The sequence below is a fragment of the Microcebus murinus genome, chromosome 16 (assembly GCF_040939455.1).
Source record: "Microcebus murinus isolate Inina chromosome 16, M.murinus_Inina_mat1.0, whole genome shotgun sequence".
In the NCBI taxonomy this organism is placed as follows: Eukaryota; Metazoa; Chordata; class Mammalia; order Primates; family Cheirogaleidae; genus Microcebus; species Microcebus murinus.
The window spans coordinates 26,039,775-26,065,337 of NC_134119.1; the positions used below are offsets into that span (position 1 = coordinate 26,039,775).

The window sequence follows — 25,563 nt, forward strand, 5'->3', positions numbered from 1 at the left end:
TGCTAATCAGTCTTGTTTAAAAAATAAAACATGCATGTAATTGACTTAAACACATGTAAATATAAAGATTTTGAAAATACTTCATGTTTAACGTGTACCTTTGAACTCAGTCACCCACACAACACCACTTAAGCTCTGCAAATGTGGAATACCAGCTCAGGGCAATTTGAAATAGCAGAACTGGACTTGGTCTCTCCATAGACCACACCACCCTGAGGACTTGCCCCAATCTAATGTCCTAGCCATATCCCATGCCTAGAAGTAACTATTCTAGGAGGAGAAAAAAAAATCTCTGGGTCCAAAGTTGTGCTGTAGCTGCTGCCGATCTCCTCCCCACCCCCAACTAGGACCTTGGCAGTTTGGCTTCTATCCCACGGCTTCAGGGAAACTGCACCCATCCAGGCCAGCCTGGACCTTGCAGCCAAATCTGGGCAACCTCTTAATCCAGGTGCCTAGAGAGCTGCTCTCCCATCTCCTGAGCCACAGGCAGGCCCTGGCAGCCCTACTGCAAGCAGTCTTCAGTTTTCTTTGCGGCTGCTTCCTTCACTGCCCATCTCTTCATTGTTTCTCTTACTCTAGAATTCACTAAATCCCCTCACACTTTATCCACCTACATGCATATCATCCTCAGCTCTCTCCTCGCAGCCCAAATATTCAGTGCCTATTTGATATCTCAACATCAGGCAGTCTAACACTGAGCCCAGTGCCCTGGTGACACCTCCCTGCCCCCTCCCGCCGATGTCTAGTCACCACATCCCAACAGCCCTCAGCACTCTCTCCCCACTCTGGTCATTCACACCTCCATCTTCAGGCCACCTTCCTTTCTCACCTGGATCATGGCCACGGTCCCCCCACCCCACCCCCTGAAGCCTCTAGTTGGAGAAGTATGAGGTGGAAACAGAAGGGACAGCTGCTGAGAGAAGACAGGGTGGCAGCAATGGCATCTGGCGACCGAGTTTTGCAGGCACCTCACCAGCTGAAGGTGGAGACACGACAGTAAGCTGAGACAAGGATGTGGACACTTCTACATAGAGTAGGCCTTGGAGATCCACAAGTGGAGAAAGCAGTGTCCAGGTGGAGCTCAGAGGCCAGGGCCAGCTGGGGTGCTCCCTGGAAACCAAGGTGAGTGCTGACGACTGCTTTGGAAATCTAGGACTGAGCCTGAGGACAGGCAATATCTGCCGTCAGAGGCCGAGGTGACAGACACAGAAGGAGCCTGGAAGGCAGGACAGACAAGAGGGGTGTGCCATGTCCGAACTGAGAAAGATGAGGCCCTGAAACATCCCTCAAATTCAGCAGCATAGGATTACTGGTGATGTGTCAAGAACCATCCCATGGAGTGACAGGTGGGCTCAAAGTGAGGAAATGGGGCAACTTATCCAGAGAGGTAAGTGGTAGGTCCAGGGAGGAGGAAGGTAACAGCCAGAGAAGGGGGAGTGGATAGTGTCGTCTTCACTCAAGCTCTGGGGCAAGGCAGACCTGGGTTTGAGTTGCCCTTTCCCAACTGAGTGGACTTGGGCTTCAGTTTCCTTCTCTGTTACACTGTAGGAAGAGCGAGGGCTGAATGAGATGACCCATGTATAGCACTGGTCACACCTGAATGCAGTAGGGACAAGGCAGGCCCAGGCCTCCCCAGGAAGCAAGTTCACAGGAGTCTTCCCAGGGAGGGGGCAGTTGGGGCACAGGTTTTGAGAAGCACCCATGTGGTAGAAGTGGGTGGATGGTGGTCCATCTTTGGTGGCCACCAAACATGCAGCTAGGTACAGAAAAGGGCAGAGGGACACAGGGTTAGGTCCTCTGAGGTGGCTCTGCCAGGAGCCTGCAAGGAACAGCAGGAGCAGGGAATGAGAGTCAACACTGTCCACAGGACACCATCACCCTCCCTGCTGCATCCCTCCTGCTCTGTGCCCATGTGAGGCCCTGGATCATCGGCACCCACACCCAAGATGCGCCAAGGCACGTGCAAAAGAGCGGCAAGGTGGCCACCCCTTGGGAAACAGCAGTGAGTAGACCCCGCCCTCACATTCGAGCTCCCTGTGCTGTAGAGGGTGAGGGCGGGGACAGACAGAGCACCTCTGCTGCCCACCCACTAAAAGAAAGAAACTAAGGCAAAAAGCAGAGCCGTGGGGTTTTCCTTGCAGTTTCCAAGGCTTTGTACAGGCCCTTCCTTGCCTTTCAACAGCAATGCAGGCACCATTTAAGATATAAAAGCTGTACTCTCCCCCAGGAGTGAGATTATTCTGCACAGCAGAAAAGGTTCAACCAAAATGCCATCTGAACCCTGTCACTCTCTCCTCAAGCAGGCTTCTGAGCAGACACCAGTGCCCTGGGGGACCCCTGCCCCACCAGGAGTTCATCAATGGATACTTCAATCCCTCCTCTCTACTCAGCCTGAAAGAAAACCAGATTTTCAGTGCTCCCCTGAAGAGGTATCAATTCTAAAGGCCCTTTTGTATGGTGTTAGTCTCCAGATTGCACTTTTTCTACCAGCTTACCTTCTCTTTCATCAGATAAATAACCTACACACACACACACACACACACACACACACACACACAACTACCCAAGGAAATTCTTCTCAGATCCTACCTTTCCAGACATTCCCAGGATTTACAGTGTAAGGTGGTGACATGAAACTCCCTTTACAAAAATTGCTTGTCAAGTTTCAGGTACAGAATTAACCTGCCCAATTAAGAACCTTAAAATAAAACATGTTTTTCAATACGTTCACACAAAGGCTTAATGCAAACCAGAGTAATGCACAGATAATCTCCAAGGCCACATTGACAAACCTGTGATTAGATTATAGCACACAGAAGCTTCCTTACATTTAAGCAAGTTCAAACAGGACACAAAACCACAGTCAGCTGAACACAGAACAGCTCGGCCCTGAAATGTCTCCAAGAGTGATGCTGAGATTTCACAAACACACAGCAGGTTTAACAGTGCTATGCTGCAGAGCAGCTTACATACAGCAAATCCCACACTGCCTGGACATGGTCCACTTGTTTTTAATATCTTTCTTTCCTCGTTGCTAGTTTAGACTGAATTTTTAAGGATTTATCTTGATGGCTTGGAAAAATACACTTGTCCTTTCTTGCTTTGATTCGGGTAGTACACAATCATAAAATTGAGTAAGTCTCTTAAGAAACCAAAGTCCACTGATCCCACTGTGAAACGTTCCAGGAACCCCTCCCCAGGTAACAATCAGGGGATCTTCAACAGCTCAAGGAGTGCTCCAACGGCTCCAAAATAACCCTGAAAAAAAAAATACACCAAAAGTAAGAGCAATTTTCCTTAGATTTATTTAAATTACCATAAATATGATTACTAGTATTACAGCCAACACCGCCCTTAACTCCTGACACCCATTTCCTGAGCACCCGAAGCAGGTCTGAGGCTGGCCTGAGGAGCTTCCCATCAGGAAAGGGAGGGTGAACGTACAGGACACCCCTGGCATATCAGACCACTGTGATAGCCAAACCAAACCCGTAGGGGGGACTACAGGAGCTGAGGCCAGCAGTGGCTCAGTTAACTCTGGTAAGAGATGGTACCTGGGCTTTGTCCTGGGGAATGAGAACTTGAGAACCAGCAGAGGCCTGGAACTTTTCCAGATAATTCAGCAATGATGGTGAGATGGGACATGAAGTGCAACAAAGTGAAGCTAAGTGGGGCAGGTCACAGAGGTTGACTCGGCTGGAGTGAGGAGGAGGTAGAATGGATTCAAGACTCACCTACAGGAAGGGATGAGAGCAGTAAAGGAGGTCTGCAATACAGCCCTGAGAATGGGAACATGGGAACAAGAGGTGTGGACAGCAAGGCAGGTGGGTGCCCTATAGGATGTGGAAGGCTGAGGTGCCCAAATGTAGGCAGCTCGAGTCAACATGAAGAGAGAAGCGCAGACCAAAGAGCAAGCCTGAAGCACCACAGAAGCTCCTGAGAGATGACAGAGAAGTAGCAGCTGCCAAGTGGACAAGTACCATATAGTAAGTAGTCCAGGTCAAATGCAACCAGAACCCAAAACCAAAACCAAGGATAAAATACTAAAGAAAGAGACAAAATCCACACTAAAAGAAAGAGAATGCCAGAAGGAATCAGAGAAGAATCCTACAATGAGACAGAATCCATCAAGGTCTCCAGAGCATGAAATCAGGTAATAAACTACTTTTAAAAAGAAATTATTAAAAAGGAATATGGGCCGGGTGCCGTGGCTCACGCCTGTGATCCTAGCACACTGGGAGGCTGAGGCAGGAAGATGGCTCAAGGTCAGGAGTTTGAAACCAGCCTGAGCAAGAGCAATACCCCGTCTCTACTAAAAATACAAAGAAATCAATTGGCCAACTAAAAATACATAGAAAAAATTAGCCAGGCATGGTGGTGCATGTCTGTAGTCCCAGCTACTCGGGAGGCTAAGGCAGGAGGATCGCTTGAGCCCAGGAGTTTGAGACTGCCATGAGCTAGGCTGATGTCACAGCAATCTACCCCAGGAAAGTGACCAAACAAAAGAGAGGCTGAAGCCTGCCTTGCCACTATTTCTCAGTTTAAAGAAAAAAGGCCAGCCATACCATCTGTGTTATGAGGCTGCCAGTAGCTGTGGGACTGGCACAGCTGAGCAAGGCTCAGGAATCCCCATCACAGTGAGAGCATACAAATGCAAAAATTGTTCATTTTACAATAGTTAGCTATACATTTTGGTTTTGTTGGGTTTTTTTCCAGAGACAGGGTCTCTATCACCCAGGCTGGATGGACAGATCATAGCAGTGTTCAAGGTTCACTGCAGCCTTGAACTTCTGAGTTCAAGTGATCCTCCTTACTCAGCCTACCAAGTAACTAGGACTACAAGGCATGCGCTAGCGCTACCATGCCCAGCTAATGCTTTTATTTTTTTGTAGAGACGGAGTCTCACTATGTTGCCTGGGCTTGTCTCAGACTCCTGGCTTCAAGCAATCCTCCCACCTTGGCCTCCCCAAAGTGCTAGGATTACAGGTAAGCCACGACACCTGGCCCATTTTGTTTTATAAGGCTTTCTGTGCCTGTGTTTTATTTTACAATTTAAAAAAAAAAAATAGAGTTCTACTAAAGACCCAGAACCCATTATCAAGAGACAGAAGGCTGTTAAAAGCTAAAACGTGCTAAGATGAAAAGAGAAAGGCTTAAGAATCTATACAAAGCTTTCACAACAAAAGTTAAAATGATTCAATGTGAGGGGAGTAGAGTATTTCAAGACTCAGAGAGGCTAAAATAATCAAAGTTCCATCACTACTATAGTCAGAGACCTAAATGCAAATGGAAAACACAGGGACAAATGGACCACCAGTGCTAACCACAGGGAATAAACAAAGTCAGCAGGCAAGAAGAATGACAAAATATAAAAACAAAATTTCATAAAGAGTTTATAACTAATATGAAGATATAAGTTCTTTTTTAAAAAAAAAGTTACCATAAAAAACTAATCTCCATGTTCTACCAGGAAAAGGTTCAACAAGAGGTAGAAATTTAGCAGGAGAAAAGTTATACTAGGATACAACATTAAATAGGGTTTTCTTATTCCAATATAGAGCACAATAAAGTAGGTCAAAGATTACAACAAACATGAAGTATAAAGAAAGATTATGAGTTATAAGAAAATGAGTGGCAATTTGGTACTGATTTACAAAAGTCATTACAAGGAAAAAATAAGTTAGATGACTTAAACTTTAAGCTTCTTGATATGGGAAATGTATATACTTTAGATTTTAACTACTAACTTAAGCAATTTAAAAGGAAAAACTTAAAGCATCTTTGAAGGAAAAAGTAATCTTTTTTAGCATTTCAAATCCTATTTTCTGTCAATTCATATAAACGATGTTAAACTACATATGCACATACAATTCTGAAAAATGTTCATGATAACACTATCTAAAATTCAATACTTGAAATAGTTCAACTGCCCAGCAACCATAGGGAGGGAAGAGAACCCCTTCCATAGCTCTGGTTCCATTTTTCCCCCAACAGGAAAAACAAAAGGGCAATTTTGGGCAAAAGGGCAAAAGACAGTATGTTGGGTTGAACAATTCAATGACTCTTTTCCATTTTGTCATATCTAGCCTGCCTACATGTTGAGTTCTTATGATAGTATGGTTCTAGTCTGGTATGGTTTTTAACTGATCTATTCATTTTTAGAACGTACATTTTAAATCAATGGCACATGAATTATACTAATACATAAAACTGGCATCAAAAATATGAAAAAACAAGACCCAGAGTAACTGCACTTAGAGTCAATGCAATGGGAGAAATATAAAGGATAGTTCAGAAAAGAAGATGGCCATCAGAAATGTAGGGGAATGTTCATCAAGGGCTTTTTTCTTTAAAATTGCTTAAACTTACAAGTAAATTAACCAAACCCATCTTGCATTGTATCAGGTAAGAAATCACTTTCAAGCATTACAAAGCAAAACCCCACATCATACAATTAATTACAAAAGGGGGGGGGGACACTGTAGCCCATTTCACCTCTACCTCAAGTTTCACTACAGTGTGACCTGACCTACAGCCCTCTGTGTATGTGACATATCACAAGAAACAAGTCAGCTTACCTCATGTTCCGAAAAAAGTGCTTTCAACTGCCCCTTGGACCAATAATCCAAAGCATATGCCAAAAGCCGCATGGCGATCGTATTAATTCTCAAGAAATTTCCAACAAATACCACCTGGTTAATGTTCTGAGCACACCAAAAAAAGGCAATTAGGTTTTCATCTTAATTTCTATTTTCTCACATAAGCTACCCCAAACAGAACACCATGTGCATAGTTTTTAGCAGCACTTTTCTGATCAAGTGTTACTTAAATTTGATCCCCAGACAACTATGGACCCATTGCAAAGCATGCCATAAAATGTCACAGGAGAAGAAAACAGATTAGGAAAAACATCTGTATTATATGAGACAAAAAATAACTACTATTGAATAAAAGTTCTATACACGTAAGTGAAAACAATAGTAAGACCCCAACCCAAAAGAAGGGAAGTGACACAAACGGGCAAATTATACAAAAAGTCTAACAGTAAAAAATTCAACTTCAATTAGTAATCAAAGAAAGCAAAATTTTAGACCTATTAAGCTAGCAAAAATACTAACTGAAATTCGACTCCCAACATTAGTAAAGTTGTAGTAAAACTAATCCACTCATTCATTGCTAAAGATGATCTAAACTGGTACAGTCCTTGTGCAAAGCATCATGGCAATACACATCAAGATTCATAGGCATGGTCAAATTCTTAGGACCAGAAATTTCACTCCTACGTAAGCCCTATATCGAGAATAAAATCCAACCAAGAAATAGCTTCATACTTCAAAATTATTACTGCAGAGTTATTGGCAAGCAACCACATGCCCAGCTCTATGTGAATGATTTATGATATAAAAAAACTTGATCAAATATACAACCAGGAAATGTACAATATTTAAGTACAAAATATAAATTGGTATGTATGCCAATTAAAATATCTTAAAATACATAAGCACAGGAAAGGGAACATGCAATAAAGAAAAAAGTGGTGTATGATATTCAAATGAAGAAATTTTTAATTGGTACTGATACAGTATCTTTTTAATTAAAAATGAGAAATCTTTTTGTGTCTTTTGAGGTTTCCTTTGAATCTGCATGCCTAGATTATCTATTTAAATAATAATTTTAAAATGTATACATAGGGACAAGCCATAAAACTGCATCAACTGGATCCTAGATCCTCTTTCCCCAAGGGCAGCCCATTCTTGGTTCTTTCATAGCCCTGTACAATGCTGCTTGACCTGAATGCTACAAGGCAGCACTGTAAAGAAGCTGAAAGCACAAAGACACAGCTCTGCTGAGGTGGAGGGTGGGCATTCCTCGGCCTGCTCAGTCTTCTCCCAGCTCCAATGACTTCCTCTGGATTCCTTCCCAGGGCCTCTAGAGCTCAATGATGAGGGTGGAGTCTAGATTCAGCATTGTTATCCATCATCACTGCCAAAAGTCCCCATTATCTGGAACACAGGCTACCTTTCTACCTTCCTCCTCAAAAGGTATCATTTTACCTCTAGACAATAACAGTGTTTATCTTCACTAACAACAACAAAAAAAATCAATGAAGATTAATCTGCACTTGAAAAATTTTAACTCTGCACCAAAACAAACTGCACCCCACCACTACATTTAAGCACTGTTCTGAGCAGACAGACATAATAAGATGTCAAGGGGGGGGGCCCGTTTGTAAGTTCAGTATTTTCCTTAGAGCAAATAAAGAAATCCATGCCCCCTTACTTCATTAAGGGCACACATTCTTGCTATTGAGCCAATGTTATTGGTGATGGTGATCAAAGTTGCTCTGGCGAGGTCCTCTTTACTGACAGCCTCTCGCTTCTCCTTGCTCATCATGTTTCCAAAGCTGTGATGGGGGAAAAAAAAAATCCCATTGCTAAACCAAAGGCAACACAGCCCAAAAGAACTTGAATGTTACTTTACTGTAAAGAGATAAAATTGGCTTTTAGGACACTGCTCGAATCTTCAAACTTCTTATTATACAATAATGGAGCATCTGCTCAAAGAGAAATGCAACTCAAAATAGAGCTCTCAAGCATTCTAAATGAGCAGACAGCTTTTCCTGTGGTTTCTAATGAAATCTAGTTTTGATATCAGATACTTGCACATTTAGTTAGTATCTCATCAGATCCACTGGAAGGCACCAATGCTCCTTCTGCAACCAGAGGCAGTTCTAGGAAGACCCATATATGAGCAATTCATCCCAACTACACAACTGTTCCACTCAGATGGACACATTCACATCTGGCAAGCTGCTTTATCAGAGTAAAGCAAAGCAGAGACAGCTGAGTTCCAGAATGAGCAGATTTCCCTAGAAGATAAAGTACTTCACAGTACATGACCAGCAGAATTGCTGTATTAGTAACTGTGATCAGAACAGAAAGCCAACAAATCAGAAAAGTTTAAGTTCCTTGTTTGGTGGGTGGGGAAAAAAAAAAAATCAAAACCAAGAAAGTGATAACCAATGAGAAAGCAAATGCTACAAACACAAAAAATGAAATCTATAGCATTTTACTAAGTGCCTAAAATTAGTAAAGAAGCATGTATATGAGTGCCTTTTCTATTATTAAAAACCATGTTTCCCCAATATACAAAAAGAAAATTCTATCTCTAAATCTCAAAATGAAATTAAGAAAAACAATTTTACTTATAGCATCAAAGAGAATAAAATGCTTAGGAATACATCTAACAAGAGTGTAACACTTATACACTGAAATCTACAAAACACTGTTAAAAGCAGGCAAAGATCTAAATATATGGAAATACATTCCATCTTCTTGGATCAAAAGACTTCGTGTTAATATGGCTATACTCCCCAAATTGGTCAACAGATTCAATGCAATCCCTACCAAAATCCCAGCTGTCTTTTTTGTAGACACTGCCAAGCTGGTCCTAAAATTCATATGGAAACTCAAGGGACCCAGAATAGCCAAAACAATCGTGAAAATGAACAAGTTGGAGGATTCACTTCCTGATTTCAAAACTTAATATATTAAGTTGTAGTAATCAAGGCATTGTGGTACTGGCTTAAGGGCAGACATACATATCAATGGAACAGAATTGAGAGTTCAGAAATAAACCCAAACATCTATGGTCAACTGATTTTTATTTTTTACTTTTATTTATTTTTTTTTTTTTTGAGACAGAGTCTCACTTTGTTGCCCAGGCTAGAGTGAGTGCCGTGGGGTCTGCTTAGCTCACAGCAACCTTAAACTCCTGGGCTCAAGCGATCCTCCTGCCTCAGCCTCCCAAGTAGCTGGGACTACAGGCATGTGCCACCATGCCTGGCTAATTTTTTTTCTATATATATTAGTTAGCCAATTAATTTCTTCCTATTTATAGTAGAGACGGGGTCTCACTCTGGCTGGTTTCGAATTCCTGACCTCAAGCAATCTGCCCACCTTGGCCTCCCAGAATGCTAGGATTATAGGCGTGAGCTGGTCAACTGATTTTTGACAAAGGGGCCGAGAGAATTCAATAGGAAAAGAACAGTCTTCCCAACAAATGGTGCTGGGACAACTGGAAATCCACCTGCAAAAGAATGAATCTGGACCTCTACCTCACACCATACACAAAAATTAACTCAAAATGGATCACAGACCTTAATGCAAGAGCTAAAACTATAAAACTTTTAGAAGAAAATAAAAAGTAATTCTTCATGATCTTAGATTAGGCAGTGATTTCTTAGGTACGACACCAAAAGAACAATAAAAGATAGGGAATTCTCATTTTCTGGAGGTTCCCATGTATAGACGTTAAATAAATTTGATTACTCTTTTTATAAAGAGAAGATAGATATGATGAATTTCATCACAATTAAAAACTTCAGCAGGCAAGGAAAAAAACAAAAAGCTATGCTGCAAAGGACACCATCAAGAAAGTAAAAAGAAAACCAACAGAATGGCAGAAAAGGTTTGCAAATTACATGTCTACATAAATATATATTATATATATGAAAAAAAATACATATATATTTTTTGAGACAGTCTCACTCTGTTGCCCTGGCTAGAGTGCCATGGTGTCAGCCTAGCTCACAGCAACCTCAAACTCCTGTGCTCAAGTGATCCTTCTGCCTCAGTTACCCGAGTAGCTAGGACTACAGGCATGTGTGGGCCACCATGCCCAGCTAATTTTTTCTATATATTTTTAGTTGTCCAGCTAATTTCTTTCTATTTTATTTGGCAGAGACGGGGTCTCACTCTTACTCAGGCTGGTCTCGAACTCCTGAGCTCAAATGATCCTCCTGCCTCAGCTCCCAAAGAGCTAGGATTACATGTGTGAGCCACCACGCCCGGCCAAGCAAATTACATATCTAAATAAGGGATTCGTACCCAGAACATATAAAGTGCTCTTGCAACTCAATAAAGACAATCTAACAAAAAAATTAGCAAATGACTTAAGTAGACATTTCTCCAAAGAAAACAGACTACCTATCAGAGAAATGCAAATCAAGGCCTGGCATGGTGGCTCACCCCTGTAATCCTAGCATTCTGGGAGGCCAAGGCGGGTAGATCATTCAAGGTCAGGAGTTCGAAACCAGCCTGAGCAGGTAATGAGACCTCGTCTCTGCTATAAATAGAAATTGTGGAAACAACCAAGTGCCCATCAATTCATGAGTGGATTAATAAAATGTGGTATATGTATATCATGGAATACTACTCAGCTTTAAGAAACAATGGTGATATAGCACCTCTTGTATATTCCTGGATACAGCTGGAACCTATTCTACTAAGTAAAGTATCTCAAGAATGGAAAAACAAGCACCACATGCACTCACCAGCAAATTGGTATTAACGGATCAACACCTAAGTGGACATATAGGAGTAACATTTATCAGGTGTCGGGAGGGTGGGAGGGGGGAGGAGGGGATAGGTATATACAACCACAACGAGTATGATGTGCAACATTTGGGGGATGGACATGCTTGAAGCGCTTACTCGAGGGGGGAGGGAGGCACGGGCAATATATGTAACCTTAACACTTGTATCCCCATAATACGATAAAATTTAAAAAATAAGTAAATAAATAAATAAAAATTAAAAAAATTAATTAGGCCGGGCGCTGTGGCTCACGCCTGTAATCCTAGCTCTTGGGAGGCCGAGGCGGGCGGATTGCTCAAGGTCAGGAGTTCAAAACCAGCCTGAGCAAGAGCGAGACCCCGTCTCTACTATAAATAGAAAGAAATCAATTGGCCAACTGATATATATATAAAAATTAGCCGGGCATGGTGGCACATGCCTGTAGTCCCAGCTACCTGGGAGGCTGAGGCAGAAGGATCACTTGAGCCCAGGAGTTTGAGGTTGCTGTGAGCTAGGCTGACGCCACGGCACTCACTCTAGCCTGGGCAACAAAGCGAGACTCTGTCTCAAAAAAAAAAAAAAAAAAAAAAAAAAATTAATTGGCCAACTAAAATATATATACATATATATACATAGAAAAAATTAGCCGGGCATGGTGGCGCATGCCTGTAGTCCCAGCTACTTGGGAGGCTGAGGCAGGAGGATTGCTTGAGCCCAGGAGTTTGAGGTTGCTGTGAGCTAGGCTGACGCCACGGCACTCTAGCCTGGGCAACAAAGTGAGACTCTGTCTCAAAAAAAATAAAAAGAAATGCAAATCAAAACCACAATGAAGGCCGGGCGCGGTGGCTCACGCTTGTAATCCTAGCACTCTGGGAGGCCGAGGCGGGCGGATTGCTCAAGGTCAGGAGTTCAAAACCAGCCTGAGCGAGACCCCGTCTCTACTATAAAAAATAGAAAGAAATCAATTGGCCAACTAATATATATATATAGAAAAAATTAGCCAGGCATGGTGGCTCGTGCCTGTAGTCCCAGCTACTTGGGAGGCTGAGGCAGTAGGATTGCTTGAGCCCAGGAGTTTGAGGTTGCTGTGAGCTAGGCTGACACCCCACGGCACTCACTCTAGCCTAGGCAAGAAAGCGAGACTCTGTCTCAAAAAAAAAAAAAAAAAAACCACAATGAGCTACGACTTCACACCTCTTAAGACAGATAAAACCAAAAGGACAGACAATAACAGTATTGGTGAGATATTTAAGCTGCTAGGATTGTAAAACAATACAGCCACTTTGGAAAATAGTTTAGTAGTTCCTCAAAAGATTAAACATAAAGTTACCATATGACCCAGCAATCTCACTCCTAGGCACACTGAAGAGAATTAAAAACATGTGCACGCAAAAGATGTACACACAAGTATTCAATATACTCAATAACCAAAAAGTGGAAACAAGCCAAATGTTCACCACTGATAAATGGATAAATAAAATGTGGTATATCCATATAATGAATCATACTTGGCAATAAAAAAAGAATAAAGTAGTGACTCACACTATAAACCCTGAAAACATTATGCTAAGTGAAAAAAGTAATCAAAGAAGATCGGCTGGGCGTGGTGGCTCACGCCTGTAATCCTAGCACTCTGGGAGGCCGAGGCAGGTGGATTGCTCTAGGTCAGGAGTTCGAAACCAGCCTGAGCAAGAGCGAGACCCCCGTCTCTACTATAAATAGAAAGAAATTAATTGGCCAACTAATTTATATAGAAAAAATTAGCCGGGCATGGTGGTGAATGCCTGTAGTCCTAGCTCCTCGGGAGGCTGAGGCAGGAGGATCGCTTGAGCCCAGGAGTCTGAGGTTGCTGTGAGCTAGGTTGACGCCATGGCACTCACTCTAGCCAGGGCAACAAAGCAAGACTCTGTCTCCAAAAGAAAAAGAAAAAGAAGATCATATATTGTATGATAACATTTATATGAAAAGTTTGGAACATGCAAACCTGTAAAGACAGAAAGTAGATCAGTGTTTGGCAGGAGCTAGGGGTGAGGGAGTGGGGAGCAGCAGCTAATGGATGCAAGGTTCCTCTGGATAATGAAAATGTTTGAAACTGGACTGTAATGGTTACACAATTCTGTTAATATACTACAAACCACTAATTGTGCACTTGAAATAGGTGGCTTTATAGTTATGTAAATTACACCTCAATAAAGCTGTTTTTAAAAAAGATATGCCTAATATTTAATATTTTATTCCTCTAGTTCTTAGAACACACATTTTCCCTTACCTTGAAGCCACAGCCCAGCCTGGCAGTCCAAACCTCTCATAGTCCCCTCCGTAAATGTCTCGCACTAGTTTATCCACTTTGGTACTATCTCCACGAGATGCCATTTCAAGAGCTTCTTCAAAAGTGGTACAGCCAGTAAGAAGACAGCAGAGACCAAAAAAAGTTCCTCCTCCAAGACTGAGTACAAACAAATAATGCAGTATAAATATGTAAATATCCCTATATATATAAGCATATATTAATATAAATATATAAGCATCCCTATATAAATATAGGGATAAGAAGGTAACATTTATGAATCCCTAAACCATGTATCAATCCACTCTTGCCCCAACTCAATCATGCAAATGCCCCCTTGGTAGGAAAACAGTCTGTGAAAAGATAAAAACAAGGTGCCTGGGTGTATATCTTTAAGATACTCACATGTGCCCACAAGCAAAGTGGCAAGACACAGGGGCTCACCTCCCTGCCCATGCCTGGGTAGGAGTGAGTAGTCTGAGTGTCTGCTGAGTATGAAGAGCCTCAGATGCAAATCAGCCTAACACACCTAGGGCCAGGTTGGCACCTCCTCCCTTTCCCTCTCCAAGTGCACTCTCTTGAGTCATTCTCATCCAAGCACCCTGACACCTTGGCACACCAGTCTCCCACCCCACCAGGCTCCTCCAGTAATGTGTTTTCTATCCCAAAATTACCCCTCTCATTCTTTAACTCACACCTGTTTAATAACAACAACAAAAAAACTTGTTCATCCCAATCCCTAGATCCTTGTTTTCTCCTCCAGGAACCTCCGATGATCCTTAAGCCAAAAGGATCTAATCCAATCTAATCTTCCATATATTTTCTATTGATCAGTACCTCAACTTCTAGATCTCATACCACATCCCCTGGCCATATGTATGTACATACGTGTGTGTGTGTGTGTGTGTGTGTGTGTGTGTGTGTGTGTGTGTACATGAGAGAGAGAAATATAAAATCTACACAGGTTTCAAAGCTGGGACCTTCCCTTGCCCTCTCCTTACAGATGCTACCTAATAAACTTCGGCTACTTGGTATATGAATACCATAAACTACACCTAAGGGCAAGGGCTTAATGAGTCTGTTGATGTGATATTTTACAAAACACCTATGATAACATAATCTTGAGCAACAGAGATTAAAGAAAAGTAGGTCATAAAATCAGAATTTTCAAAGAGAATTTGTCTGCATAATCCTAAAAGGATTTAAATCTTTCACATAAATTTTAACAGATTCTTGAAGGTTTAGTTATCTGCAATACCTGAAAACTCAGTTAATATTAACAATAAACAGGCTGGGCAGTGGCTCACGCCTATAATCTTAGCACTCCGAGGGGCCAAAGGGGGAGGATTGCTTGAGCCAGGAGTTTAAGACCAGCTGGGCAACATAGCTAGCAACATCATCTCCATAAAAAAATTAGCCAGATGTGATGGCAAACACCTGTAGTTCCAGCTACCTGGGAAGCTGAGGCAGGAGGATCACCTGAGCCCAAGAGTTTGAGGTTGTAGTGAGCTATGATAATAGCATTGCACTCTAGCCTGGGTGACAGAATGAGATCCTGTCTCAAAACAAAACACAAACAAACAGGCCAGGTACAGTGGCTCACTCCTATAATCCCAGCACTTTAAGAGTCCAAGGTGGGAGGATCACCTGAGGTGCCAGTAGTTTGAGACCAGCTTGGGCAAGACCTTCATCTCTAAAAAATATGCTTTTCAGGCCGGGTGCGGTGGCTCAGGCCTGTAATCCTAGCCCTCTGGTAGGCCGAGGTGGGTGGATTGCTCAAGGTCAGGAGTTCGAAACCAGCCTGAGCAAGAGTGAGACCCCATCTCTACTATAAATAGAAAGAAATTAATTGGCCAAGTAATATATATAGGAAAAAATTAGCCGGGCATGGTGGCGCATGCCTGTAGTCTCACCTACTCGGGAGGCTGAGGCAGTAGGATTGCTTGAGCCCAGGAGTTTGAGATTGCTGTGAGCTAGGCTGACGCCATAGCTCTCACTCTAGCTGAGCAACAAAGTGAGACACTGTCTCAAAAAAAAAAAAAAAAATATTTTTTAAAAATTAGCTGGGCATGGTGGCATGCACCTGTAGTCCTTGGGATCCCTACTTGGGATGCTGAGACAGGAAGATGACTTAAGCCCAGGAGTTCAAGGCTGTAGTAAGCTATGATTGCCCCATTACAATCCAGGCAGGGGTTACAGAGCAAAGCCCCATCTCTTTAAGATAACATAACATAAAATAAAGTAAAATAAACAATGACTTTTATATAAAAGACTTACCTGGTACCTGTGACCCGCTTGTAATTATCTTTGGAATATACTGCTAAGATGCTAACCCCTGAGCCAATGTTCACCAGAAGCAGAGGGTATGGATTTTTCAAATCAAACGGTAACTTCTGACATTTTTCAGAATCAGCAGGGTTTTCAAAATAATAGCATTGTGACCGTCCATTGAATCCAACTGAGTCAATGTATAAAATTCCTTTTATTAAACAATCTAGTTCATCCAGTTTGCAAAGCTGAAGATCACCTATCTGTAACGAAATAAGAATGTATTCAGACTTCTCAACACGGTAACAGTAAATTCCATTCAATAAGACATCTCCTCTACATTAAACCATAAAATCATGCTCACAGATGTATATTTTTTGTACATGCTTTACAGAACAGATTTGGGAACATAGGGCAGACTACTGAGACAGACTTCTGCCCCCACAGACCCAAATACACCTACATACAAACCACTGGAGCAGCTGAAGTAGCATGCCAAAAAAACACAAGTGAGTATCAACTAGTCAAGCAAAAAACAAGGTCTCTGTTCACAGGAACAATGAAGCAGGTATGCAACTGACATTAGAGCCCTATGAGAATGCACCTAGTGACACATGGCCAAAGCCAGGAGGCTCTGACATCTGCCTTCCAAAAGACCCTCTTCAAGGTTATGGAGCATTATCAAAAGAAGCCTCACTTTATTATTTAACTACCTAAAGCCAAAGGGTTGAAAGTGGTCAATTAGAAGATTGGCCAGGTGCAGTGGCTCATGCCTGTAAACCCAGCACTGTGGGAGGCCCAGGCAGGATGACCGCTTGAGGCTAATAGTCTAAGACCAGCCTGGGCAACATACTGAGACTCCATGGGGGGGGGGGGATTTAAATAGCTGGGCGTGGTGGTGCACACCTGCAATCCCAGCTACTAGGGAAGCTGGTGGGGGAGGATCGCATGAGCCCAGGAATTGGAGGCTACAGCAAGCTATGATTGCGCCACTGCACTCCAGCCTGGGTGACACAGCAAGACCCTGGCTCTTTCAAAACAAAAACAAAAAGGCAAGTTGGTTTTATGTGGGGTTTTTTTGCTTTCTAGTGGAGGCCAAGACTAAAGGATCACTTGAGGCCAAGAGTTCAAAACTATCCTAGGCAACTTAGCCAAGATCCCATCTCCACCACCACCCAAAAATAATAATAATTAATTAAATTAAAAATAAACTGGTTACAGCCTTTTGGGGGCCAAGGAGATTTTAGCAGTATCAAAATTTAAACAATTGTTATCAACTTAATTTCATTTAAATAATGAATAAGGGAATCATTAAATTATTGTTCATACTATGGACCACTGTATAACAATTAAAAATGAAGGGGATCTATATGTACTAAAGTGAGAAGAACTCCAAGACATGTCAAAAAAGCAAGCTGAGAAACATTTATAAAATATAATCCAATTTGCCCATTTTTAAAACCACATTTATATGCATATGTATGTTTGATTCACAGTCATGCACTGAAAAATTTAAAAGATGCATAAACTTTTAACAATGATGTCTTTGGAGAGATGGTACACACATCCACATTTGACTCTATATTTCAATCTACTGTGGGAGACAGAAAAGTTAACAAGTAACTTTATCTTAATCCTTAATTAGTTTAATCCCTAATTAAGAACATTGCTCCTCTGACCAAACAGAAGGCCTTTCTTTCGGTGTTTATCACTGTCCTTATTTCATCTGGCCACCACCCGTACAAAGATGAATTCTATACTGACTTCCTGCCATTTGCATCTCAAAGTTCCAGCATTTTCATTTCAAAGCCAAGTCATTTTTATATTGGTGTTATACTGAAATCCAAGTAGTTTTCTAACACTGTATGTCAAATCAATTCTTCCTTTGATCTTTCCCATAATTCATGTTATCCTGAAATGTCCTACTGTGCTATTAATTCCTAATGAATCTCAGCCTAATTGATATATTAATATTTACATAATTGATTCCATAGTTGATTTCACTAACCCACATTATTTAGGATACAACAAGCAAGCAACAACATAAAGCAAAGAAATCTGATTCACATTAAAAAAAGAAACAGGATAGCCAGGGTGCCTATAGTCCCAGCTACTCAGGAGGCTGAGGTGGGAGGAACTCTTGAGCCCACAAGTTTGAGGCCAGCCTGACCAACATAGTGAGGCTCCACCTCTAAAAATTAATTTTTTAAAAACAGGATAAACTCTGCATTAAAAAAATATATTTCACTGTGGTTTATTAAATATTGAGTCACTCCTAATGTACAGACAGGATTTAATAGGCATTTTACTTTCATATAATTTTTAAGAACAGCCCTGGTGCACACAAATAAGAAACCCCAGTAGCCTAACAACCAATTCCTAAGGTCTAAAATCCACCCTCTCCTCCTATGATTACCACACAACACTGAGCCTTTGCTAACAGCTTGACTGGTTTTCAAACACATTCCAAAGAGTACCTCTACAGGGTTCTGGGAATAGAGGTTTTCTCCTTTACCTATCAGTCATGATTCAGAGTCCACTATGAGGTTTTCACAAAGGAGGGGAACTTCTCTCCTCTTGTTACCTTCCCCTGTACTCACAGGTGGAAAAGAAACCACTGAAAACCAAGAACCAAGAAAAATCCAAACAAAGAATATAAAACCTTTTAAATAATTCACATCCGTCTATATTAAGATTACTATGGCCAGTTTCCAAAAAAAAGTCACAAGACAGAGAACAAAGAATGAGGACAAGGTCACAAACCATACAATGACACACAGGAGGAAAAACAGACAAGTAGAATAACAAAAGACACAGTCTCCTTTGAACTAACATTCTCATTTGGTAGCATGAGAAACATGGTCACTGAAGACATTTTAAATCTATACTGCACCTTGAAGGTCTTGATCAATTCATTTGTCAGTTCTACCACCTATCCCCACCATCCATGTCATAGGACCTAGCCTCAAGGCTGTGCTCACAGTGTTCACTGAATGAAAGCAAAAACTGACTGCCCCTAGGGGCCAGACATGGTCAAGAGACCCTAGGTAACAAGAACACAGCACAAAACACATCAGAAGGCATTGGGAGAGGAAGGCTCTGCAGTCAGCCATCTATCTCAGACTAGCCCAGAGGCCTGAAAACATCACTTTTGACCAGAGTTCCTTATGTTTTCAATTAGTTAACATGCCAGGAAACAACTGAGGGGGACAAGAGAAATTCCATGGTAGACAACTTTATAATTTTATGACATGAAATAACATGACTTTTAAAAATTATTTTTCAGTCTCATTATTCAAGATTTAATGATGTTGCTCCTCATAGGTAGTTCCTTACTCTGCTTATCACAAATTAACTAATTTTTCATACTAAAGGAACAATAAAATGCTACACTTTCAGTGGTTTTGATTCTCACCCATACATCTGAACTGGGCAAAAAGTAAACTACACAACAATCTCTAGGATGACTAATTCCTGACTATCACTATTTACATTTAATCTTCACTTGACTCAAGAAAATTCAAGTTCCATTAGAGATGGAAATGATTCCACCACTTACTATTGGTATTACTTTTAACAATCAAATTACCATAAATTTTATATAAGCTAAAAAATGCATACTGTGAGAAAATCCTGCTCAAATTTGTACGCTCCACCTCCAGTGGCACAAAAGACAGTGTGGAGACTTGAGAAGTTTTTATCTCTGCCCATTTGAATAAAAGCAGGCATGTCATGAGTGGGAAAGCGTATAAAGTGCAGATTGCCTTTGCGTCCACACAGAGTCAGGTCCTTCAGCTCGAGGTGCACGTCCCGAATGCCCGTGGACCCATAAGCCACATTAGAGGTCAGGTACTTCCGAATACTTTTAAGACTTTCTACTTCCTCCTCTTCTTCTTCAGCAGTGATGTCTTTGGGTTCAAAATAAACCAGCTTGACCAGGGTTCCACCAATATCCAAGCCAAACCATGGAAAAACTAAATGGGGAAGAAAAAGAAGTCAGAACAACTTTTTTCTAAAAACTAAATTTACACTTACTAGAGTAGCAACTTCTTTCATGTCCTGTGGTTTCCAAGGGATATAATTCTAAACAAAAATGGGGGCAAAGAAATGCTCTGATTTAAAAGCATATCTTTAAAAGAAAATAAAAACCAGGACAAAGATTGAAAAGATAATATCAAAGTACTGTGCCAACCCCTAACCTTCCTGTACGTACAGACAAGCCCAAACTGCACTATAAAATATTTTTATAAACAAGAAAATGTCTACCATTAGCCTCAATTCTGAAAAACAAAGATTGAAAATGAAGCCCATTGGCTTAAAGAAGAAATGTTCAGACTTTAGAGCTCCAGTTAAATACTCAAGCTAGAGACAGAAGAAATTCCCAACCCTATGTAACATAAGCTCCAGTGGTCAATTTCTCTTTCAAAATTTGATATCCCAGCTGGGCGCGGTGTCTCACACCTGTAATCCTAGCACTCTGGGAGGCCAAGGCAGGAGGATCACTCAAGGTCAGGAGTTCGAAACCAGCCTGAGCAAGAGCGAGACCCCGTCTCTACTATAAACAGAAAGAAATTAATTGGCCAACTAATATATAGAGAAAAAATTAGCTAGGCATGGTGGTGCATGCCTGTAGTCCCAGCTACTTAGGATGCTGAGGCAGCAGGATTGCTTGAACCCAGGAGTTTGAGGTTGCTGTGAGCTAGGCTGACGCCACAGCATTCACTCTAGCCTGGGCAACAAAGTGAGACTCTGTCATAAATAAATAAATAAATAAATAAATAAATAAATAAATAAATAAATAAATAAATAAATAAAATTTGATGTCCCCAAAATATAAGGTTTCAGTGGACTTTAAGTTAACATCTGTTCCCCAAAAAATCCTTATCAAAAAAATGACTTCAAGAGATTGGATCAAGATGGACCACATAGACATACAGACGGTCCTCAACTTAATGGTTTGATGTAACAATTTTTCAATTTATATGATGACGCAAAAGCAACAGGCATTTGGTATGAACCATACACTTCCAGTATCCATTCTGTTTTTCACTTTCAGTACAGTAGTCAATAAATTACATGAGATATTCAATACTTTATTATAAAATAGGCTTTGTGCTAGATGATTCTGCCCAACTCTAGGCTAGTCTAAATGCTCTGAGCATGTTTAAGGTAGGCTAGGCTAAGCTATGATGTTCAGTAGGTTAGGTATACATATTAAATGCATTTTTGATTTACGGTACATCCAACTTTATCAGAATGTAACCCCACCATAAGTCAAGGAGCATCTCTACGTGCCTTCTCCTCCCACCCTACATCCTAAAAATGACTAAAGATAAGGATTTATTGATATATTCTTTTCTAAATAATTCTGGCAAACAAGTGATACTACCAACAAAACTAGAGTGATTCGGGCAATAACCATGCAGAACTCTCAAAAGAGAAATGCTATTAAAACTGGGAACAGCTACAAAGGTGGGAGAACATGTAGCAGTGCTCCATCCAAGCTGTGGATTGAGGTGGCTGCCACAAGAAAACAAAAGCAGGCTCTTGTGCAGTCACAGGTGATCTGGTGGGAAAAGGTATTTGGTGCAACTGGACAGGCCCCTCACTTTCCTCTACCAAGAACCATGCCCCACCTTCACCCTCACAGAGGCAAACTCTTCACTGAGATAGGCCCTGGAGCCCCAGAATCAGGATGGCACCCAGGTGGCTGCTATTATCCAGAAGGAATAAGGAGATGCCACACCTGGCCAAGTATCTCATCTCTCCCCTACAATCTATCCTAACAGACTGGTAAACAGACACGGCACCCACCCACTGACAGAAAAACAGCCATTGGCAAATCAGAGATGATCACTTTATAAACTAGAAAAAATAAAAGGGAAATCAACACCACAAAAATGAGAAACTAAATATCTGAAGAAAGCTATAGGAACAAACAAGGGAATCAAAAATATCCTCAGAGGTAAAATGAGACCTTATCCATAAAAAATGAATAAGCTACCATAAAGAAAAATTATAACTTTAAAAATGATTGCCAACTATGTCTGGTTGCAAAAATTAACACATGATAAAATTATATAGAACTAAATACACATACACAAAAGAGTTTATATAAAACTGGTGAAATTTAAATAAGGTTTGTCCATGTTAATTTCCTAGTTGTGGGGAAAATGCTCTCAAAACCAAAGGACAGGCCGGGCGCGGTGGCTCACACCTGTAATCCTAGCACTTTGGGAGGCTGAGGCTGGCGGATTGCACAAAGTCAGGAGTTGGAAACCAGCCTGAGCAAGAGCGAGACCCCATCTCTACTATAAATAGAAAGAAATTAATTGGCCAACTAATATATATAGAAAAAATTGGCCAGGCATGGTGGCTCATGCCTGTAGTCCCAGCTACTTGGGAGGCTGAGGCAGCAGGATTGCTTGAGCCCAGGAGTTTGAGGTTGCTGTGAGCTAGGCTGATGCCACGGCACTCACTCTAGCTAGCTTGGGCAACAAAGCGAGACTCTGTCTCAAGAAAAAAAAAAAAAAACAAAGGACAAACTACTATACGCTTAGCATGCATGAATCTCAAACACAGGCTGAGCAAAAGAAGCCTTGCACAAATGATTCCATTTATATGAAACTCTAGAAAATGCAAATCAATCATTTCTGCATCTGAGAGCAAGCAGATCACAGGCTAGGGGTGGGGGCAGGGAACAAAAAAACTTTGTGTGGCCGGGCGCTGTGGCTCATGCCTGTAATCCTAGCTCTTGGGAGGCCGAGGCGGGCGGATTGCTCAAGGTCAGGAGTTCAAAACCAGCCTGAGCAAGAGCGAGACCCCGTCTCTACTATAAATAGAAAGAAATTAATTGGCCAACTGATATATATATTAAAAAAAAAAATTAGCCGGGCATGGTGGCGCATTGCCTGTAGTCCCAGCTACCCGGGAGGCTGAGGCAGAAGGATCACTGGAGCCCAGGAGTTTGAGGTTGCTGTGAGCTAGGCTGACGCCACGGCACTCACTCTAGCCTGGGCAACAAAGTGAGACTCTGTCTCAAAAAAAAAAAAAAAAAAAAAAAACTTTGTGTGGTAACCCAAATCTTGTTTGCAGGGGAAGGCGTGTGTGTGTATGAATATATATATCTGTAAAAATGCATATAACTGCACATGTAAATGGATGTAGTTTATCATATGTAAATTAAACTCAATAAAGACATTTTATAAAATAAAAAACAATTGCCAATATAAAGCTCAATGAAGATATTTCACAGCAAAATGGGCACAGAAAAAACATGCCTCTCAAGTACAAAGGAAAGGCAGATATAGAGAATATAGAACCAGAAAGTCCAACATCTTATGTGAGTTCTAGAAACTTCCCAGGAGAGAGGGAAGACATGAATCATCAGGTTGAAACTCTTAAGGGTTAAAAAGAATCAAATAGGGGAGAAGGGGAAGATAACTTAGACACATCCTATTGAAATTTCAAGAAATCCTAAAGAAAAAACTGAATTCCTACAGATATATACATCACTTAAAGGTAAATATTAGACTCTTCATCAGCAACACAGATACTATTACAGAAGACAATGGAGCACTGGCTTCAAAGTTATAAAGAAAAAGATTCTGAAACTTAAATCCAGCCAAATCAGCTCTCAAGTAGGAGTACAAAAGAAATTTTCACACATGAAGGGGCTCAGCTTTTACTACTCAAAGACCTTCTCTGAGTTAATCAGTAGATGCATGCCAATAAAATTTAAAAACATCCAAGAGCTTTAAGAAACTTTATCCAGAAGCTATAAGAAACAATAAACAAAGGGTACCAGTGCATGCTGACTTTTAGAAAAATAAGCAATCTGAAACTAAAATATTTACATTATTTCAACATAGGAAGTTGAAGAGGAAAGAGAAAGCAGAAGGAAGTGAAAGCAAGCAGCAATTCTGTCTTGTTGGGAACAGGAAGAAAAGATAAAGATTCTGATTAATTCTAGACAAGGATACAGAAGTAACAGTTTAAATGTGTTAAAAATTTACAGGTAACTCCAGAAGAGGAGAAAAAAGAACATGCTACTTTCAAACAACTAGGGAAAAAAACAGTTGAAAAACAAGAAAAGGGAAGAAAACAAAAATACAAAATGATAAATGACAGGAATGCATATAATCAGTAATCACAAACAGGTCAAATTTCTCTTCCAGATTGAAGAATTTCGACTTTATGCTGAGGGAAAAAACACACCTCAAACAAGATAATATAAGTAAACTGAAGGAAAAATGGTAAAACACCCACAACAGAGTCATATCATAAGAAGGTGAATGCTTTGAAAGATGAAAATGGCATGGCATTCCATCAATATTATCACTTGTATCAAAATCTTAAGCACTCAAACACTTCATTGGAGAGCAATATACTAGACAAAACAGCTTAGTTACTTTCAGAAGCCATGGAATAGTAAAAGTCACAAGTTTCAAGACTAGCATTACACTGGTCACAGGGCTATGCTGCCATTATTTCCCCCCAAATAGTGATCTACACCAAGGAAATGACACTCGCAATTCTCATTCATCCCTACATTCACTCACAATCATATATTCACTGATCAAAACAGTGGGTAGACTCACTGGCACCATTTATTTAACTGATTTGCCAAATTTATACAGTTGAATTTGAATGAGCAAAATAAATGCCTGGACAGTGCTACTCCACTGTATCAAGCAAATATTAACAGAAAGCAAATACAACACTAGTAGACCAAACAACTCAAACAAAAAGCATTAAGTGGAGACAAAAAGAACTTATGTCATCTGCATAAAGTACAATCGGTCAATGTAACAGCCATGATCCTTAGATACCTAATACATGCTTCAAAAAATATTAAAACAAAGAGAAATTGACAAATCTACAAAACAACATGAGAATGACACAGATTTCAGAAATCTGTAGGTTACACATACACAAAATAATGGTATACAGAGGATTTGAATATCACAGCTAATAAGGTGGATCTATTACACACAAATAGAACTTTGTATCAAAAAACCAAATATACTTGTCCTTTCAAATACCCATAATCCATTCACAAAAATTAACTGCACTAGCTTAAAGAACTTCAAATTCCAAAGAACAAAAACAAACTGCATTCACTTACCACAATACCTCAAAATTAGAAATTAATCCAACAGACACAAAGAAATAAATTTATTTGGAAATTTTTAAACCAGTCTTCTATTAACTCTGAAATATCAAAGGAGGATATCAAAACAAAATTTATTTTAAAGTGAATGACAACGAGAACACAATATAACAAAACCAATAGGATATACTCAAAGTAGTACTCAAAGGGAAACTTCTAGCCTGAAATGTTTATTAAATGCATTCAAACAAGAAAACCCAACTAAAAGGGAATGTTGCATACAATTTAAAATGCTAGAAAAATAAAACAGACCCAACATAAGCAGAAGTTATAAAATTTTAAAGATGGAAGTGAAATTAGGAAAACATCTTCATCGTGAACAAAGCCACAACAAAGCTGATCAATAAAATCAAGCCTTGAAAAAGCCATTAAAACAAATTTCTGGTTACCATATCCAAGAAAAAGAGAGAAGATACAACTTTTCTTCAAATAGAAAAAATAAAAGACAAAATAGTACGAAACCAGAGCTTTTTACATTA

The 25,563-nt window shown here is 40.6% G+C and overlaps 1 protein-coding gene across 3 annotated transcripts in view; it reads right to left on the reverse strand.

Annotated features, from left to right (window-relative positions):
* Positions 1–2,696: 2,696 nt before the first annotated feature.
* PANK2 (pantothenate kinase 2) overlaps positions 2,697–25,563 on the reverse strand; it is a 31,693-nt gene continuing 8,826 nt past the window's right edge. The window contains exons 2-7 of one of the 3 annotated variants that reach the window (XM_012754975.3): positions 19,534–19,886; positions 15,922–16,175; positions 13,627–13,803; positions 8,281–8,404; positions 6,579–6,704; positions 2,697–3,258 (exon numbers count right to left, since the gene is read on the reverse strand). In XM_012754975.3, coding sequence (XP_012610429.1) covers positions 3,208–3,258; positions 6,579–6,704; positions 8,281–8,404; positions 13,627–13,803; positions 15,922–16,175; positions 19,534–19,886 — 1,085 coding nt within the window. In that variant the 3' untranslated portion in view covers positions 2,697–3,207. The remainder of the gene's footprint in view (positions 3,259–6,578; positions 6,705–8,280; positions 8,405–13,626; positions 13,804–15,921; positions 16,176–19,533; positions 19,887–25,563) is intronic. The other 2 variants (XM_012754977.3, XM_076010962.1) reach the window with 2 other exon arrangements.